At 35.4% G+C, this 18,121-nt stretch overlaps 1 protein-coding gene across 7 annotated transcripts in view; it reads right to left on the bottom strand.

Moving 5' to 3' along the window:
- Positions 1–864: 864 nt before the first annotated feature.
- The window catches only part of LOC119260262 (cAMP-specific 3',5'-cyclic phosphodiesterase 4D), an 832,289-nt gene continuing 815,032 nt past the window's right edge, over positions 865–18,121 (bottom strand). For all 7 annotated transcript variants that reach the window (XM_054687942.1, XM_037529220.2, XM_054687944.1 and 4 more), the window contains 9 exons: positions 17,122–17,215; positions 15,568–15,740; positions 14,900–14,998; positions 13,908–14,072; positions 11,040–11,139; positions 4,531–4,685; positions 3,555–3,677; positions 2,585–2,767; positions 865–1,927 (listed from right to left, as the gene is read on the bottom strand). In XM_054687942.1, coding sequence (XP_054543917.1) covers positions 1,511–1,927; positions 2,585–2,767; positions 3,555–3,677; positions 4,531–4,685; positions 11,040–11,139; positions 13,908–14,072; positions 14,900–14,998; positions 15,568–15,740; positions 17,122–17,215 — 1,509 coding nt within the window. In that variant the 3' untranslated portion in view covers positions 865–1,510. The remainder of the gene's footprint in view (positions 1,928–2,584; positions 2,768–3,554; positions 3,678–4,530; positions 4,686–11,039; positions 11,140–13,907; positions 14,073–14,899; positions 14,999–15,567; positions 15,741–17,121; positions 17,216–18,121) is intronic.

An 18,121-nucleotide genomic window follows, 5' to 3' on the forward strand; every position in this document is an offset into this window, starting at 1 on the left:
TCATGAAAACAAAAGGGAATTAGTTATATTGGTGTTGAGTAATATATTTTGCTAATATTGTTAAAAAATTACCTAGCTAGCTAGCTGTTAACTTTTCCTTGTAAAATCAAGAGAAAAAGCTAGTTATTATGTATAACTCATGGTAAAAAATGTATGGTAACGAATTTAACTGTTTCTTTTTATCAGTCAGAATGGTGGTGATATATTTGATAAGATCCCATCTAGCGAATGTGGACAGAGGTTCAAACACGCTAAATAAAAAAGCAGCACAAGGGGAAACAAGTTGTTCTTACTTTAACTGGCTGTGAAAACAATAAAAATGAGCATGAAATGTGTGGGTTATTACAAAGACATGCACTTGTGAAATGAGGGTCCACTGACACAGCAAAAAGTTATCAGAAGACACTAAGTAGGAAAACATCTAAAAAAGACTGACCATTTTAGCTACTGGGTATTTATATATCTCTCACTTGCTTCAGACAACACCAACTGATGATTAAGTGTCTATGAGGCTTAAGACACATAAGACAAAACGCGCATCAAAGTATCACTGAACAAATATTCACTTTGCACACTGTGAAGAAAAATGTCAGTGTAGAGTAACTCTGCTTACCTGAAAAGGGTGGAACAAAAAGCAAAGTAAACGAAGACCTACAAGTAGGGTTTCCTGCAACATATTTTTTTTTTTTAAATATGGAAGTCATTGGTATATAAAACAATGAATTACTACAAATCAGTTAATTGCTATGAACTATAAGGTGCAAGTAAAATTTGTAAATTAGATTTATCCAGTGTAGCACAGATTTGTACTGAAAACTTGCAAGTTACTCCTTAGAAAAAAATAACCAGTGGCAGATGAAGTTCTGAACATAGGTTTTTAAATATAATACCTCAGTACATTTAATAATAAAAGTAAGCTCTACAAAAAATCTGTTTTACATATCATACAAAATGTAGAGGTCAGTGCAGCTCACTGAACCACACTATTCAGTCATGTATCAGGAAGACTTGAAATTAGAAAATGATGCAATTTCTGTGGCTCATCCTCTGCCTATGGTAACAGATTCGCTCTGTGTCCTGTTCCTGACCCATTGTGTCATTTCATTCATTAGTTCACGGTGTCTATGTAATGCCTTCTTTCTGCTGAAAATATTGCAAACAAATAAAAAGGTATCCCAAATCACATCAACTTTTTGGGCTGCCTGATGAGCCACACTCCCTTGAAAATACTTTGGAGTTGATTTTCTCTGCTTCATCAGCTCAACCAAGCTGAAATCTTGTTAAAATGCTGTGCGTAAAGATGTCCTCTTTGCTCCGATGTCATGGAGGTGAAAAACTGGTTACGATATTCCTGAGCGCCAGACTGAGTAGTCAAGGTCAGTTTTGTTCAACAAACGTCCTGGCAGATGACAGTGAGGTGTGACCATGGTTGTGGCATGTGACATGCACTTTGGAAACAATTTTCTACTTAAAAAAAAAAAAAAGAGAGCGCGTGAATGTCTTTGCACTGTTACGTGTCAGGAGAACAATCTTCTATCACACAGGCTTCTGGCTGGCTTTCCTCCTCTTCTCCCACCGCCTCCTCTTCCACCTGTTCATCAAGTGGAATTTCTGTGGACTCCGAGTCTTGAGTACAGAGAGTCTTGGAGTCACTGCAGCTTGTGTCTTCTTCCACCTGACTTCCACTGTCCTTTTCCGTGTCTGACTCGCCATCTTCCTCTAAAGTTAGTTCAAACTGGAACTTTTCGGTTTGACCCTGCCGGCCCTCCTCCTGGTCATCAGGCGCTGGGGAGGGGCTCTGAGGAATTGTGCTCTGGTACCATTCACGATTGTCCTCCAAAGTGTCCAAAATGTCCTGGGCGTCAGGATGTACAAGGTCTGCCCATGTCTCCCAAAGAGGGTGAACAATATAGTCTATGAAGCCCACCTGGTAGAAAAAACACCCAATTTGAGTACAGGACTTGGGAGTTAAAATGATGGTGACATTAACTAGATCTCACACATACATCTAATTTGAATGTGGAGTTGACATGAACGTACATATGTAATATATTTAACTTATATAAAAATATATAAACTATAATATGAAGGCATAACATTTCACAGAAAACGACTAATGTTAGTTTGGGAAAATAGTTACTATGTAATAGATGATACAAAAAGTATTGTTACTAGCTGGTGAAAACTAGCTTCTAAAACTCCTAGTTCAACAGTATGTTTATCATGTTAAAAACTCTCCAGTGTTTATAAGGTAGAGTTTGGCTTGAAACCTGGGCTTTATTTTAGAATAGCCAATTAGTTCAGTGAATCCAGATGCTATATGGTCAATAAGAATTTATACAACTGATTTCAGATACATGAAAATAATCTATGCACATGAATATAGTCATAATTAATGAATATATCATAATGCATGTATGATTGAAGAGGTTTTCTTGGTTTATGAACACTAATGTGAAATGGAGCTTGTCAAACACAAAGTTATTTCAAGACACAACAAAATACCATGTGATGTGTATGCTAAGTAATGTAATGTTGAAGATGTACTTTTAGTCTCTCTGGGAGCTTTGTGGCTGTGCCTCACCTGTGATTTTTCTACAGAGGCATTGTGCTTGTCACACATGGGACTTATCTCCATGCCCCGCTCCCTCTCTCGATCTCCTTGGCGGAAGAACTCCTCCATGATGCGGTCGGTCCACTGGCGGTACAGCTGGAGAGGCTTTGTGGGGTTGCTCAGGTCTGCACAATGCACCATGTTCTGAAGGACCTAAAACAGACAAACACTTTCTCTACTCAGACCTGTTCGCTCTCTCTTTTTTTTTTTTTTTTTACTAGAAATTCACATCGGATGACTGTGACCCTTAAAAATACATGTAGTGCAAGATTCATTCCAAACAGCTCAACCATGTGTCTTGTGTGTGGTTCACACTTAGTATTAATAGTCCCGAATTATGCCACCTCTACCACATCTAAATATCATAAGAGAAACTGTTTATGTGCATGGTTGATGAAATTCAGAGCTGCTTCAAGTGGCTGGTGTGGGATATTAGGGCTTTTTAATTTATTTTTTTTTAAAGATTTATTTTTATTTATTTATACAAGCACTGGGTACAGTCAGAAGTGCGGGAGGGTGAGAGAATTCACCAGAGCCAGAGCGGGGAGCAGAGCAGGCAGACTGAAGTACACTGCTGAGGGGAGCAGCGGGCGGCAGGAGAGGTCTGCGCACCATGTGGGACCCTCCTCCGGTGGCCAGGGAGCAGCCGGGGATCGAACCTGCGCCGCAGAGGCCGCGGGCAGCTTCGCAACCCAGCGCTCAACCGCTGCGCCAACAGGGAGGCCCTAATTTATTTTTTAAACACATATGCAAATGGAAAAGTCAACAGGATTGTATCTGGCTAAATTTTAAGATTAAGACTTTGGATAAAATCCTTGCTTACAAATACTAAAATTTTAAGGTGGGAAAAAGGAGACACAACTCTTATCCAAACTAGACATGCAGGCACACATGTGTACATACACACACACACACAGAGCAAATTTGAGTTATGCTTTACCTGAATCCTATCAGAATAATTATCGAGAAGAAGAACTCCAGAACTTGTCACTTTCTTAGTTTCAACCATAGTTTTCAAATCAGCCAGTAGATTCATATGTTTTGACATATCAGTTGCAAGTACCTTAAAACACAAATATCAAGTAAAATGATGCATAATTTGCATGTGAGAATACTAAACAGAGTACATGAAGAGATGGGACACAATGCTGTCATCTAACAGCAGTGAATGCACACTCTTTACTGCTTCCTGGGGCAGAACCTTGCCCTGTGCTGTGAACTTTTCTAGAAGCCCAGATAAAAGCCACATTTTTTCACCACTTTCATGGTGAAAAAAGGGAGGTTGCCTTCATGGATAAGACATTATGCAGTTTTTGAAGTTTTGTCCGTTTCTTGACCCAGAAAGTGATTACTGTACCATGATGAAGTGATTCAAGGATGCTCACAGAAAAATTCAGAAACAAAATATTTTGTTAATTTTTGTGTATTTAAAACAGATAATTGCTCTTTATGCATACAAAGTTTCACATAACTAAGTTTGTGATAACCAGAGATTATCCTGTGTCTCTTAATCACTGTGAATAATATGCATGGAGAAAAGGGTAAGGTGACAGATCTTTCTTTAAATGGTACTGCCTACTGCCGAAGTTTTTTTTTTTTTCCCTTCCATTTTTCAAAAGGAAAAAAATCACCATATAGCCATCTGCTACTGTTAGTCACCTTTCTGTCTGCCACCAGACCAGAGGAGTTCAGAAAATAACCTAGAATGATGAGTGTCAACTGTCATTATTCTTAGTTCCAAACTGCTAGAAGTAAAAAATGTTTCACAGATCATCACTGCCAGCACCAGGGAGGTCACTTCTTGAACATCAAGAGCGACAATGGGTTCTGAAATGCCATTCCTTTTGCTGGATACTAATCTCATGTTTTAAAACTTGTATCATGGTTCTCCTTTTTTGCTTTTATCAGCTACTTACGATGTCAATGACCATTTTCCTTAATGATTGTCTTTGCTTTTTGGTCAAATTCTGGAAAATGTCACAGTTTTCTTCCTGAAGCAACTTAAAGCCCACAGCCAAGTGATGGTTCTCCAAGACAGAAGAGTCATTGTACATCAAGGCAAGTTCAGAGTCTTAAAAAAAAGTCAAGAGATACAAGATTAGTAATGTTACTTATTCTAAATTTATCATATTCTTCATATTTTGAGCTACTTTGAATTTAAAATGAGATTTTTTCCTAAATATCTCTGCTGGCCTTACATGAGGGCACCTAGGAAAATGTACTAGCTAATGTGACACTGGGATCTTGAAAATGAATTCTAATGCCATCAATATGGCATGTAGCAAGTTGTTCCACCGTGGGGGCCTCAGTTTTCTTTAACCTCTCATAGTAGCTCCATAAGCTCAGTGGAATATGGCATTAATCTTATCATTTTTCAGGTAAGGTATTATATTATCTGAAAACTGTGGACTACCTCCCCAACACTTTATTTAATGTAAGGATCAAGTAACTTAAGATTGCTGTTTTCAGAGAATGTACATGAACACTTTGGAAAACACAAAATATTATTAGAACTGTCAATGATGCTTTTATATTGCCTACCTTTGAAAGGTGAGAGGCTTTATTTATTTTCCTGTTTCCTTTTCCAAGTAGCATAACAGTCAGTATAAATGTACATCATCCTTCCCACCTGCATGAAGGTGGCTTCACAGAGATGGATGTTCAGCTGCCCAAAGAACTCCCTGGTGAAGATTTTATACCTCTCCAATGACTGCCCTGCACCTTTGTGTTTTAGGGTTGGGCAAGAGACCCTACATACCCCTTTTCTAGTTCCTGTAAATAGCAGACCCAGATCTGTAAGGTAAGTTATGAAAAAAAAAAACAAAACAAAAACAAAACAAAAACAAAACAAAAGAAAAACCTAACTGGTGTATTCTGTTTCCACTTAAGTCATTGTAAAGACTGAAATCATGTAGTTGATGTTTTCTTCTGACTAATACATGGAAAATATATGTGGAAATATACATTTTTTTCTAAGAAAGAAATACCCAGTACTACTCCAAAACTGTTTTAAAGGAGCTTGGGAGAAGAGAAGTTTAAAACATTTCTATTGTGAAACCCTAAGATTTTATCTGGGCGTAACAGAATTCACTACAGTGTTCCTGCCATATATACAAATGGAAACATAAATTTAAATTTTTGCTCCCAACTTATAGGTACAGATGTCTAAGGAACCAGGGAGTAAGTATATAAGGTGTTAGTCTTTTTATTGATATAGCAAAGGTGGGATTGGTTTATTTATTTATCTTTGAATAAAAAATAGTTTGTTCAAAAGAAAAAAAGCTGTCTGGATAAAGCAATACTTTTTAAAAGGCAGTATCTGGTCAACTCTGACTTTTATGTAGGTCTATAAAACCCTAAGCTATGAATACTTACCTATAGATATTAAACACTTTTAATGTATTTTCTATTTATGTATATATATTTTTTATTGAGGTAATACTGGTTTATACAGAGGGTATACGATTTAGGGGAATAAATCGTAAACCTTACAGGGTCTTACTACATGATGTTATTGTTTCTGTAGCAGAATCATATGCAATGAACAAGTTGAAAGGAAGGCATATTTTCTGGCTAGAAAAATAGTATCTAATTAGCCACCAGGGTTACTTTAAGGGAGTAATATATGCATAGAGATGAGGGGCACTGATGGAAGAATTTACTCAGGTTCACAAAAAAATGAATTTCTTTGTATGCCAGTGAAGAAAGACAAAGGAATTGAAGGCTGATCTGTGGCAAAGCCACTGTACTGAATTCTACTCAACAACAGGATGGATTATCCTAGACCCTGGCCAAGTCTGCCATGGAAAATGATTAAGCCTGGTCACTTAAAGAGTCCAGACTAGCTAGAAAGGCCAGGAAACAATTCCACTTGGAACAGGTGGGTCTCTACTGCCTCTCCCATCTCTGGGGCTGTTATGTTATAGGAAGGTGATGGTAACTAGTGATTTTTAAATCAGTCAGCATTTACGCAACTGGTAGTCATTTAACTTTCTATTCTTATATAGAACTGAGGCCTGAAGTCACATCTAAAAGGGAAGGCTGATTCTGTAGCTCTTCAGTAAATTTTATGCTAATGAAGATAACTTGAAGATTCAGGAATAATTAGAAAATTAACTTTGTACTTTCAGATGCCGTAGTACAGAGGGGGAGAAAGGATAGTTCATTTAGCATTTCTGTTGAAATGTCTCATCTTCAAGGTTCAGAACAAGTCACCTCTTCCATGAAGTCTTCCTTGATTACCAGAGGCAGAATGGCTCATTTTCTGCCATAAACTCCTATGTACTTAGTACTACTCATTTGGCCTCAGTCACATTTCACCTTATTTGTCCTGATCTCTGTCCAAATGTTAATAGTTCCTCTCAAGGACCTCCCAACCTACTCAGAGACTTAAAGCCCTGTATAAAATTAAAAGTTATTCAGTTGATGTGCTTGGCTATCTCATTTTTCCTGGGAACTTCTGAATAAAAAATTCCTCCTTGAAATGTGGAATAGAAATGGTAGTTTTAACTTAATACCCAGTTGCTAAGGATAACAGGATTAAAATTGCATGGTTCATGCCTTAAATTTATATACTCCCTAAGTCCTTAACCTGAATTAACTTTCTGCACTGATCTAATGCCATTTGATGTCATACATATTCACAGAATTCAAGCTTTTCACACCCAGAGCTCTTCTTGTTTATCCATGTATTCAGAGTATACACAACAATGTTTAGCACATAGTAGCCTGTCAAGAATTTTCATTGAATAAAATAATGAGCTCCTTATTATTTATTTCCATATAATCATATTTGACAAAAATAAATTTCTCCTTATTTTGAAAGTATTAGCTTTATATAGAAATATATTATTCCACATACAATCCAAAAAATATGGCCATGGAAAGTTTATTTTCAAATGACACAAGAGAAATAAAAAAGTGTGTGTACTGGTAGTTAAAGCTGGCTCTAATATATAAAGGTCTCTGCTCTTAGCAATCAAAAGCCATATACTTTGAACCCAGGTGAGTAAATCCTTCTGCCTAAAACTTGAGCATCTTTGCTATAAGCATAACTTACTTTCCAAGTAAAATTTAGTGTTATATTAAATTTATTGGTTTTTTTGTTTCAGAAAATATTGTGAATTTAATGATAAAATAACCCCCCAGCATCTTATAATTGAAGTTTTACGAACTATTTACATTTTATAAATGTATTTATACTTATTGTCTTTTTGAAATAGAGCAGCTTCCTGCCTGGTATTTCAACTTTTTTAAGTACTATTCAGATTCCTTCATTCCTGCTAAATCATTTGTAAAAGCTTAACAAATTATTCCAGGTAGAAATGATCTGTGTGTTTTCAAAATCTCCACATTTTTATCATACTATATCATGAATTGCACTAGCAAATGCATGTCATTAGTATAAAAACATTGGCACTTTTAACACGAGTGGAATGATTAATAGAAACTATTACCACAACAGGAAGGAGAGGTCTATCTGGAGTGGGGAACAGCCAGGTTAGCTTCAATGCCCCCCTATCAGAGGGGCCATGCAAACTCCCTGTACTTCTATAGTCTCCTTAAAATAGGAAAGGTGACTTTCCAACCATGGGTTTATAAATTTGAAGACCAGAAGTTTTTAGAATTCCTTACTATAAGAAACACAGACTCAACCTTTGGCTTTGGCAATACCAGCTTTAAAGTTTAGAGCTTGTCTGTCTGAGCTGCTGATGATTAGTCTATTCACGAAAGGAAGAGAAAATGTAAATTTAATGTCTGTAAAAGAAAGTTTACTGCAAAGTGAAAGTAACTGCCAATTTTTGATAGATATCTCACAAAGCTGTTTCTTACCAATTTACCAGTTATTAGAGGGGTTGCTTTACGTATGCTGTGAAGTTAAATGTGTTCGTGTTACTGGTTACCAAGCTTCCTCTATATCTTGAATTAAATGCTTGCTGGCATGACCTCTAGTCAAAACTTAACCAAGGCAGTAATTCTCATAAGGCCCCGGGGCTCTGTCCAACCCTGGGATAAGCAATATACCAGCTGATTCATTCTCTCAGGAATGACAAACCTCATCATCTCTACCCTCGAGAAAACATTGGCAGTACATAAGCTGCTCTGGTAACTGTGAACCTCCTCGTGTTACTGAGGTCTTACAGAAAGGAGATCATCACATCACTGACTAACAATATACTTTCAGAAGTTTCAGTTACCTTTTCACCTCAGGCAGATCATCAGTAAAGTGACCTTAAATAGACACCCTTGGCCACTGCCACTGTCTTTATAATTATCCTCTATCTAGCTGTCTCGGTGGCTCTCAGACTTTGGAGGGCATCAGATTTATCTGTGGACTGTGGTCTTGCTAGCTTGAATTGCACACTCTGGGTACCCTGGTATCCACCAGAGTCCTCCAGGGCAAGCCTCCATCCTTTTACTCTTAGAGGTTCCACAAGAAAGAATAAAGGAGTTACTGGCTCTCATTTTCCTAAAAGAAATTTTTGGAATACTTGGAAACAGTGACCTTATTTTCAATTGTTTAAATTTGTTCTCTAATCAACTCTTAATTCTCATGCTAAGTAGAACACACAATATTATATACGATAGGATGTAAAGAAAACTTGATACAAGTCTGAATTTCTGATGATACTGATTTAAAGAAAAAATGCCTACCTTTCTTAAAGGCAAATATTTCATTAAAATAAAATTTTCATATATTTTTAGAATGCTATAAAATTAGGAGACATATTTAGATATGCATAAGCATAAAAATAATCAGACCAGGCTAACAAAAAGTGCTAGCATAACTGTACATTGTACCAGACGACCTTCCTGCTTTTCTCAGAAAGGACATAGTCAACCCTAACCACTGACACAAGGCACACTCTTACTACTGCATCTAGTGAATATTAATATTTGTGTTAATATTCAGTAATGCCTTAAAGATTCCTGAAATCATCCCCTTGTAGGTGATTCCTGAAATCACCCCCTTATTTCTCATGAAATAGCTGGAATATAAAATATTATCCTGTTTAATCCTGTATAAATAAGTTCATAAGTTAAACTTGTAAAATGTAGTTGACTGGCCACATAGCTCAGGAAATACAAGACTTTCCTAATCCTTCTATACTCAAGTGAGTCACTAAAGTACACTTTGTTACAGGGTCATCCAGAGGTTATTAAGAGACAGAAAAATAGATCTAAATAATGTTAAAGATTTGAATTAAATTTCTAAAAACAAGGCTACATTTAAATTCTCTCTTTAAATCTAACTGCAGCAATATATAGGAAATGAATGGCGAATGCACAGGTACTATGAAGGCTAGATTGCTACAAAGCATAACAAGGCTAGGACCCACAAACTCCTGCCAAAAAACAAAAGGCAGATTCTTATAAAATATAAAAAAAAAATTTAAGGCAATTTTTTCATATAAAAGTGGATTTATAACATTAATCCACCTTGATGGAAGGAAATTTCATTATAATAGTCCATTAAAATCATTTAGCAATAATTTCAAGTACCAAAAGAATAAAATTTCTGTAAAAGTGAAACCTCTTTGCAATGGCTTAGCTCAAACACTACCTGTGCAGCCTTGTGTCAGATGGTCTACTATCCTTTTTATTTCCAAACCCAGTGATGACTTATTTAATGAAATACTACCAGTGGGAAGAAATTTAACAGTATAAAAATATTAAATAAAAATGAAGTTCCTGTTGTTTTCATCAGGAAAATTAAAAAGGAAAGAACACTGGATGGATGAGGTGGTAGAGGGGCCAGGAGTAATTACTGTGTGGGAGATAATTAAATGACAACCTACATAAAATGAGGATGGCTTAGCATTAATTCTGATGTTTTCTTTTTTATTTAAAACTATAGGGGAAATCTAACTAGATACTTCTGCAGACTTACACCTTTGCCCTTATCTGCTAATATGTATCTGGAAATACATTGTTGTAGTACTTCTCCAGAAGTACCAGAATGCATGTTTTTCAAACATCATATATCTCATGGAATTTAACATTGATTTTCAGAACTAAATTACATTAACATATGTTAACATTAAAATGCATATTTTCACATCTTAGAAGGACATTATGGCTCTGGAAAGAAGCTCAATTTTATCAAGGCGAAGCATGTGTTCTATCTACTATTTTAAGACCGTCAAGTCCACTTGTTATTGTATAGGCCATGATGAGGGTTAAGACTTATTCAATATGCAAATGGGAGTAGAGCATCAACCGAAAGCTTACTTGAAATTAAACTGTCAATCCAACATGCAAAGTAAAATTATCAACCACTTATTTTATCTGTTGTGGCAAAATTGCCTTATGGACAGTTAGTTATGCAGCAAAAATGCTCAGAGCAAAGAACTTTCTGATAATATAGCAGACACAAAAAACAAACAAAGAAAAAGTTTCCTCTGTAAAAATAAACCACACTTACTTGTATTGATCAGAAACTGATTTGACACACCAGGATGATCTACATCATGTATTGCACTAGCAAAAATTGCTGCAAGAATCTCCAAATCTGTAAACACAGCCTGGAAAATCATAAATATATATAACATTAGTAATCCATAGTAATATGAATTAAAGGTATAAACAAATAGGAAATTACTTTCTAGAATTTGATGGAAAATCAATGACGCTTCAAACTACATTACTCTATCATAACATGTCAGAAGGGGAATATTGTGGATAATGAGTTACTCATGAACTTTTTAAAATATAATTTTGAAAGAAAATATTTTATCTGATTCTTTCTTAACTCATGGTTAAACCTTTTCCATTGGCTATATTTTTAAAAATATATAGAAAAGGATTACTGCAGATTCCTTTCTAAACAAAATAATCACTTATTTAAAAAATATTTTAGATGCTTAAGAATGTTGTGAAAATGTACATAAAATTTTTTTATTTTAAATGTATTTTGCATTAGTCTTCCATTTTGTACAATGCATGCTTTCTCTTTTCAGGTGTACTCCACACAAAATTCCCATAAAATTAATGACATAAGCTATTCTTTTCTGTCGCTTTAATTCAAACCAGGGCTTTTCAACCTCAACAAAACTCTTTTGGGACAGATAATACTTGTTATGAGAGGCTGTTGTGCATTGTATGATTTTTAACAGAACCCCTGGCCTTTATTCATCAAGATGCTAGGAGCATGTAACCCCCAGCTGTGATAGCCAAAAATGTCTCCACATTGTGCCAATTAGTGTAGGGGTGGAGGGAGAAATCAGTTCAGAACCACTCATTCAAATGATGAGGTATTAAGAAAATTTCATAACGAAAACAATCTGAACTACAAAATAAATTAGCAAGAGAGAATCTTTCCTTCAAACAATTAAGGAAATCAAGTTTCCTTAATAAACATTTAATAGAACAATTTCTTAGGGTTTGGTCAAATGAAAGATGTATTTCTTTCTAATAAAGTCTATAAAAATTTATATGTGTTACTCCCAGACTTCAAACTATACTACAAAGCCATAATCATCAAAACTGCATGGTATTGGAACAAGAACAGACATACAGACCAATGGAATCGAATAGAAAATCCAGAAATAAACCCACAGATTTATGGTCAACTAATCTTTGACAAAGGAGCAAAGACTATGCATTGGAGCAAAGAAAGTTTGTTCAATAAATGGTGCTGGGAAAACTGGGTCGCTACATGCAAAAGAATGAAGCTTGACCACTACCTCACACCATACACAAAAATCAACTCAAAATGGATTAAAGAACTAGACATAAGACCTGAAACCATAAAATACATAGAAGGAAATATAGGCGAAACACTACGGGATTTGCACATCAAAGACATCTTTACAGACACATCACCCAAAGCAGTGATAGTGAAGAGAAAGATAAACAGCTGGGACTACATCAAATTAAAGAGCTTCTGCACAGCAAAAGAGACAATAACAAAAACAAAGAGAAACCCCACCAACTGGGAGAACATTTTTGCACCCAACACTAATGATAAAGGACTGATCACAAAAATCTGCAAAGAGCTGATGAGACTCAGCAACAACAAAGAAAATAATCCAGTCAAAAAATGGGCAGAAGAGCTAAAAAGAAACTTCTCTGAAGAGGAAATGAAAATGGCCAACAGACATATGAAAAAATGTTCAACATCACTTGTAATCAGGGAAATGCAAATCAAAACTACCATGAGATACCATCTCACACCAGTGAGAATGGCACATATTAAAAAAACTAGCAACAACAAATGTTGGCGAGGATGTGGAGAAAAAGGAACTCTTGTGCACTGTTGGTGGGAGTGCAAACTGGTCCAACCACTATGGAGAGCTGTGTGGAGATTTCTGGACCTACTAAACATAGAGCTTCCATATGATCCAGCAATTCCACTCCTAGGTATTTACCCAAAGGACACAGAAACATCCATTCCAAAGAGCACCTGCACTCCTATGTTTATAGCAGCACTGTTTACAATAGCTAAGCTTTGGAAACAACCCAAATGCCCAAAAATAGATGACTGGATCAAGAAGATGTGGTACATATATACCATGGAATATTACTCAGCATTCAAAAAAGATAAACACATGCAATTTGCAGCAACATGGATGGCACTGGAAGGGATCATGCTCAGCGAAATAAGCCAAAAAGAAAAAGAAAAATACCGGATGGTCTCACTCATAGCAGGAATCTAGAAAACTCAAATAAGGGACCAGGAAAATGAATATAAGAAAGTGAAAATCAAAATCAACAAAAAAACTATGAACCAGAGACACTTTTTGGGGGGTGGGGGCGGGAGGGGAAGGATTGGGGTCAGAATGGGGCGTTTGCAATTGTATGGGGGAATATAAAAATAAAATTTAATATTTAAAAAAAAAAAAAATAAAATAAAATACCAATATCTTCTATAAAATAAAGATCAAAGTTCATAAACAAAAAAAAAAAAAAAAAAAAAAAAAAAAAAAAATTTATATGTGTTGACTATATTTTGAAAACCATCTTCCTTTTAACTAGAAAATGCAAAATTAAAAAAAAACCCACAACACTAGGAAAACTGAAAAAGCTAGATGTGCTTTATGGAATGCACACCAGATAATTTTAAAGAAGCATTACCAGAAACAGATGAAATCCTAACTCTCTGATTAACTTTCACAGGCAAAATTCATCAAAGATTGAACTGTTACATAATTACATTTTTTTCCCCCTATAAATGTAACATACTTCCAAAGAAGCCGATTACTTTCTGGGGTGCACACACCTCAGGATAAATGTTTATGAGACCTTTATCAGTGGCAAGTTATTGTTCTCAAGTTTTAGAAACCAGATTTACCTCCAAAGCAGGTGTAGATAACAGCACATGTGTAGACTGGACAACATCTGCAGCATGGATGTTGTTGTGGTAGGCCACGTCAGCATGGTAATGGTCTTCCAGAGTCATAAGGTACGTAATTAAAGTGTCCACTGGAATTTTAAATGTTTTTAATAAATCCCGTTCCTGTAGGAAAGGAAATCCTGCTCACATTTTGTTCTTATATAAAAGATGTCCCATAGTATGTGCTAAAAATATCAAATCTAGAGATGCCTAAGGATAACCAAGAAATGGGACTCTTACAACGCCTAGTGAAGAAAACCTTTGGGAAGATCCAGGGACTTCAGGGACAAAATCAGAGTGTAATAGTTCTGTAGACCAACAGTGCTCTCCCCAAGATGTATGTATGTAAGGTGTCAGGGATGAGCCGCCACTTCTAAAAATATGTGACCCATGATTATCAAGACAGCTCCAGGACCCAAGACACTGGATTATCACACCAATTGAAATGCAACAGTTTTTCTAGGGCTGGAGAGCCAGGGTAGCTATAGCCTCAACATCTCATTTAAATTCTAACCCTGAACTGGAGAGAAAGGATAACAAGAGTGGCAAACTGATATGGAGGAAAGAGCAATACAGAAACTAGTGATTAAAGGAATTATAATCTAAAATTAATCAACAGAGGGCTAATTTGATTTTTAAAGTTATACTTCCTTCTTATGGGAATCAGGGTCATGAAGATGACTTTTAAACTATGATTTTAATAAATTCCTTCAATTTTCCTAGAGCACCTCTTTTTCTGAAGTGGAAAAGGCTAACACAATTGGTTTATTTGTGTTTTACCCACATTCCAAACTTTTGTATCCTTATTTGTCCATTGGTAAAGGGCAAATAAGAAAAAAATAAAATGAGTGTAAGAGGATGAGTAATAAAGAAGATAGCCCATGTACAATATATAGACTGGGTATTATGCCACCAAACAAAAGAAAGGTGATAGAATCTAGCCCTGTTACCTGAAAAATGGTGTGCATGATAACAGTCAAAGGCCGGTTACCAGACAGCTCTGCTATTCTGAAAACATGAAGACCCCATTTGTTTACATCTTCTAGTTCCTGAGATTAAAGAAAGAAAGAAAAATAAAGCGGAAATAGAACAATGAGCCTGTCTTTTTAAAATTACTCACTTTAGGAAAAGATTGCTTGATTTTAAAAGGACTCATTTTAAAAGTAATGGCAGTGCCATGTAACTAACAAGCAAGATTTGGGCAAATTCACTGGCATGTACTGAAAACGGAATAGCATTGCTCTATCTTAGGCCTTTGACAATACAACATTTACATTCTTTCAATAACAACATCAGAGTATTTCTCCAATAGTTAAAATCTATTCCCAAAACCCTGAACGATTCTAATTCCCCAAAACCAGATTTCTAACTCTTTAAGGTTAACAAAATGTAGATGTAAAAATCAAAGAACACATATACCAAGCCAAACCACCTGTCTAGATCCACATCATCAAAAAAACCCTTAGTACTCTAGAATAAATTCATAAAATGCTTTCCCATCTTCAAAAAAAAAAAATCCACAAAACCTCAGTTAAACTTACTCATTTATTTAAAAGAGAAAGGATTATTAGGAGGTATCACTGCATATTTATGATCACAATCCTTGAAATCATCTTACCTTAGCAAGGACGTCTTCTTGCTCAGTTTTAACCCCAAACCTTGGGATGCTTGAATTAGTCAAACTGGAGCTGTGCATCAGCTTCTTGACCCCACTGATCTGAGACATCGGCCTTTTCTTTTTCTCCTTTTCCTTCTGAGTTGGAGAAGGAATTTCCACTTCATGTTGCTTATCTTAAGAAATTTAGAAAATATTCTACATTTACTATTAAATGTCTGCGTTTAATTTTTTCTATTATAAGATGTATAACTAGATATGTTTTATTTGATCATTACATATTCCCAGAAAACATTTCCTACTGAAAATCCTTTTAGAGAAATTGAGGATTTATAATTTATTGTGAACTTACTACGATACCTTCAAAAACACACCAAAAAAGCAAATAAATCCACTTCAATATAATTAAACTCAAATATACTCAGGGTTACTTATTTGATAGAACTGTCCTAGAAAGTTTTTTTGGTAAGATTTATCATGATAGTACACTTGGAAAAAAGCACAAACACTGGTAATTTCCACTGTTTATCAGCTCCATTGCTATCTGAAATTCACTTAGTGGCTTGAAAACTGTTCCTATTAACTAAGAACTCCAATTTCAATACCTATTTTGAAATGGTAGTAACTTCATATAATAGAAGTAACAGAGAAAATATCATAGAAATAACAGAGTGTGAATCCAATGCTTATTGAAATGGGTTATACAGTGGGAATACAAATAGCATATTTGAATGACTTAGACTGTTCTGTTATTTAATATTTCCTATAATATAGAGAGGTACGGGTTCCCTTAGATAACACTAAAGTAACAAGGGGAGCACAGAAAATCTCCAATAGTATCTGATAAGTATCATATATACAGAAGCTAACTATTGTTTTCAAATAAAAGGTATAAGATGTCTTAGTATATTTATTCACCATCTCAAGGCAGTGAGTCCTTCTAACTCATCATTACACATAGTATGTGTTTAATAAATGTACTTATTTGATATTAGAGCAGCTTTGTTTTGAAAGTAAATTCAAACTAAGGATTATGTTCAAGTTACTGAATTTCAATACTGAAATTTCTTTCTATGGATGGTCCCATATTCTCAGCTATTATTATCAGCAAGTTTTTCTGTAGCAATTGTATTAAACCTGCCTTACCAGTTTAACAGGCTTGGTGCTCATTAGGAACTATCAACACATTGAGGGCAGGGAGCATTTCTAATTTATCATTAAATAACTAGTGGCTGGCAATTTTCCAGGAATTTTTTGAATGCATGCATAAATCTCTTTACAAAACGTATTTTATAATTTGATACTTTGGAAAAAATGACAACATACAACTTTTATTAAGAGAATTCTTGAAGTCCTGAATTAAGCTAAAAGATAAAAAAATGTACCTTTGTCACCTTAGATTCTAAAGATTAAAGGCTTACCTTATTAATACAAATGAAAACAAAATTCCTAACATAATGGTTTAGTTTCCAAGATGAGTTAGTGTCCTAATCCACCTCCCCAAAACAAACAACTCAAAAGAAAATTTAAAAATTGAATTTAAATTGGTATTCTCACCTAAGAATGTGTTTGATATGTACTCTGACACTTGATTTCCAGACCGACTCATTTCAGAGAGATGGGTGAGCTCCCGATTAAGCATCCTTTTAAACTGAAAAATAAAATATATAAAAGGAAAATTTAAGTGAGATAATATACAGAAAATATGCCCAAGGAAATTTTAGATTGCACTGATAATTTAGATTCGTGTCATCCAACCGAATTTTCCTTGATGATGGAAAAATTCTATAATCTGTGCTGCCCATTACAGTAGTCTCTAGCCACAAGTGGCTACTATACTGGACAACACAGATTTAGAAACTTAAGGACATTAATTAAAAGAAGGGAATAAAAAAATTAAGGTTCATTGTTAGTATTTAGAGAAGAAAAAAACTTATTAGCACATGAAAGTGCTACCACACACAAAAAAACAGCCTATTTTATCAATTAATTTGTCATTAGCTGAAATGAATAAGTGTGCGGGTCAGAGATTAACTAAAATATGGTCTTTCTGAGTGGATCAAGAAGATGTGGTATATATACACAATGGAACACTCTTAAGTAATCAAAAAAGATAAACTCATACCATTTGGGGCAACATGGATGGACCTGGATGGGAATGTTTTAAGCAAAGTCAGAGGGAGAAAGACTAACACCGGATGATTTCACTAATATGTGGCATATAAAGAAATCAGACAAAGGGTCGGATAAAGCCAAACTCAAAATCTAGCCTGTGAAAGCTGACTATAGAACTGAGACATTTAGATGAAGCCAGGAGGGAGGGGCAAACACTAAGTGGGAGGACGCACAATAGCTTTTAGCACTATGGCAACAGCACCAGCAGTAGGTGGGAGGGGAGGCTGGGGGTGTCCTATAAACAATATAAACCAGCACTACGTCAACAAAAATGTGGTCTTTTACCCCAGTGATTTTTGTACTCTTCCAGAATTATAGGGAAATAAAATATGTGAATGGATTTTAAAATTTTCCCAGTAAAGACTGTAAGATTAATTGGTGC

Source organism: Talpa occidentalis, unplaced genomic scaffold (genome assembly GCF_014898055.3).
Source record: "Talpa occidentalis isolate TD23 unplaced genomic scaffold, MPIMG_talOcc4v2.1 talOcc4.6, whole genome shotgun sequence".
Taxonomy (NCBI): domain Eukaryota; kingdom Metazoa; phylum Chordata; class Mammalia; order Eulipotyphla; family Talpidae; genus Talpa; species Talpa occidentalis.